At 42.8% G+C, this 2,491-nt stretch overlaps 1 protein-coding gene across 1 annotated transcript in view; it reads left to right on the top strand.

The window, feature by feature from the left end:
- The first annotated feature begins 253 nt into the window (after positions 1-253).
- The window catches only part of LOC104529422 (RUN and FYVE domain-containing protein 1-like), a 3,536-nt gene continuing 1,298 nt past the window's right edge, over positions 254-2,491 (top strand). The window contains exons 1-4 of the mRNA XM_010173724.1: positions 254-383; positions 1,371-1,465; positions 1,896-1,944; positions 2,134-2,211. Of these exons, the coding sequence (XP_010172026.1) occupies positions 366-383; positions 1,371-1,465; positions 1,896-1,944; positions 2,134-2,211 (240 nt within the window). The 5' untranslated portion in view covers positions 254-365. The remainder of the gene's footprint in view (positions 384-1,370; positions 1,466-1,895; positions 1,945-2,133; positions 2,212-2,491) is intronic.

Raw genomic sequence — 2,491 nt, 5'->3', positions numbered from 1 at the left:
CTCCCTTCTCCCTTCTCCCTTCTCCCCTCTCCCCTCTCCCAACATTTAGTGCTGCTTGTTTTCTATGACCTGAAAATGCTACTGTAGTTTTTGATGTCTGCTGCCATAACATCCCTGTTCTTTCCCTTCCCAGAAGACCACTCTAGTGTTTGCCCTCTTTTGAACAAGGTTTCTTCTCACACTGTTGCTGTCCTTAAGTGCTATAGGATATTTTTCTGCTATAGGTTTCTTAGAATGAATTCTTTTTAAATAGCTCAACTCTGGAAAAGGAATTAAAATCTGAAAAGGAACAGAGACAAACTTTGCAAAGAGAACTACACCAAGAGAAAGATGCTACCACTCTGCTTAAAACAGAATTGCAACAAATGGAAGGACTGAAAAAGGTAGGTACAGAGCAAACGTACCCAGTGTTGGGGATTAAAGCTGGCTCGGAACCAGAGCACTGTTTGCATCTGTAGTAGAGTATTTCTTCTGTACCACCCTCCTCTGAGTGTTCCAAAAGCTTGGCTGATGTAATGCAGGTCTGCACATGAAATGCTGAGAGAAGGAACTTGGAGCAATATGGAGCTTGGGCAATGAAAACAGCTCAGTTAGAGGCGGCTGAGGAGGTCGCTCGCTGAGCTCGAGGCGGCTGAGGAGGTCGCTCTCTGAGCTGGATGTGGCTGAGGAGGTCGCTCTCTGAGCTCGAGGTGGCTGAGGAGGTCGCTCTCTGAGCTCAAGGTGGCTAAGGAGGTCGCTCTCTGAGCTCGAGGTGGCTGAGGAGGTCGCTCTCTGCCCTGCCTTGGCTGCACGAGTGTCTGAGCCGTTCATCAGTGAGCAGCTGAAGCTGCTGTGGGATATCTGGGGACAAAAAGCTCCTCAGCTGTCCCATGGTGAGATACACCCGCTGAGGTAGGAAATGGCAAGTTCAGAGCTTTCAGTGGCAGCGTGAGGTCCTTCAACTGTATGTGATAAAATAAGAACATGTTTTCAAGCATTCCAAACAACTAAATGCCATTTACTTATTAAGCATGAACGTTCTTATGAACCTAAAGAGAATTTGCTCCCGTGTATCTGGCAGTTTAGAGTTTGAAGGCACAATTGTGCACCAGTATCTGTCTGTATGCTCCTGTGTGGGTATAGGACTGCTGCATTCTCACCATGCTCAATGATGTCCAAAGCTTGAAAGTCTTCCTCTTTTTCTGGTAAATATGGTTAAATGATTTCATTGTGCTCTACAAGAACCCATGGGTAGTCCATGTAATTCTAAAAATCATGCCTTAGAAACAGGTAGCTTTGTGAAGTGCTTGGGTAGTTTGGATAGAGTGTCTGTCTAGTCTATAGATCAAAATTAGTGCACAAAGAACTTGATTTTGTGCTTAATTTTATAGGAACTGAGAAAACTGCAAGACGAGAAGCAGCAGTTAGAGAAAGTCTGTGAGGAGCAGGAGCAAGCTCTTCAAGAAATGGGACTTCATCTCAGCCAGTAAGTTCTAGGAACTGAATTCCTCTAATGGAGTGTCAAACTAATGCATTTTAAAATTATTGGTATCCAGTTATAAAAATCAATAAACATGAGAATTTTAGGAGACAATTACTGTACATGGGAAACTGAACAGCCATGAAATAAAAGTGGGGGATGATCCTTACGTGACTGGGATGGGAAACAATAGAGTAAATGCTTAGTTCTTAGGGTGGAACTGTGCTTGTCCCACATTCTCCTGACTATACTGAAAAGGGGGCAAACCCCAAGGTGCCAAAGCTTCCTGGTGATACTGAGCAGTTCAGAGTTGTAACAGGGAGCTGACTGAAGAATTAGAGTTTAGAGTGAGTGGGTGGGCAGTGGAATGGCAGGTAACATTGAACACAACTAAACAAAAAGTCATGCAGAGGGAATAATTTTATTTTTTTTCCAGATCAAAGTTGAAGATGGAAGATATTAAAGAAGTAAATAAAGCACTAAAGGTACTCTGCCTCTGCTGGGTATTTTGACTAAACAGATGCATTTCATTTAACACCTTCAAATTTCACCCCGGTTCTCCTACTTTAAAAGATGGCTTTTGAAAAATACCCACAATGCTGCTAAGCTGCCTTTGAATTTTATTTTATAAATGTATTTGTATGTACAGCAAAGTTTTCATTCCCATTTTCTAGGGTCATACCTGGCTGAAGGATGATGAAGCAACGCACTGCAAGCAATGTGAAAAGGAATTCTCTATCTCAAGAAGGAAGGTAGTGTGCAGTGGATTATTTTTTTTCCCTTTTGTTACAGAAAACAAAAATAGTGCTGTTGCCCAGTTTGCCAGGGTAGACTGACACTGCTTGAATGCCAGGTCTTGTTGGCATGATAACTACATAGAGAAGTAACTTGGTATTTCCCATCTGAAAAATAATGTTCTTCTGGGGAGATCTTATAGAAGCCTTCCAGTACCTGAAGGGGCTACAAGAAAGCTGGGGAGGGACTTTTCATAAGGGCAGTTAATGACAAAACAAGGGGAAATGGGTTTAAGCT

Source organism: Antrostomus carolinensis, unplaced genomic scaffold (assembly GCF_000700745.2).
Source record: "Antrostomus carolinensis isolate BGI_N321 unplaced genomic scaffold, ASM70074v2 scaffold33558, whole genome shotgun sequence".
Taxonomy (NCBI): Eukaryota; Metazoa; Chordata; class Aves; order Caprimulgiformes; family Caprimulgidae; genus Antrostomus; species Antrostomus carolinensis.
The sequence above is the reverse complement of the archived record's forward strand: the minus strand, read 5'-3'. Positions and strand labels throughout refer to the sequence as shown.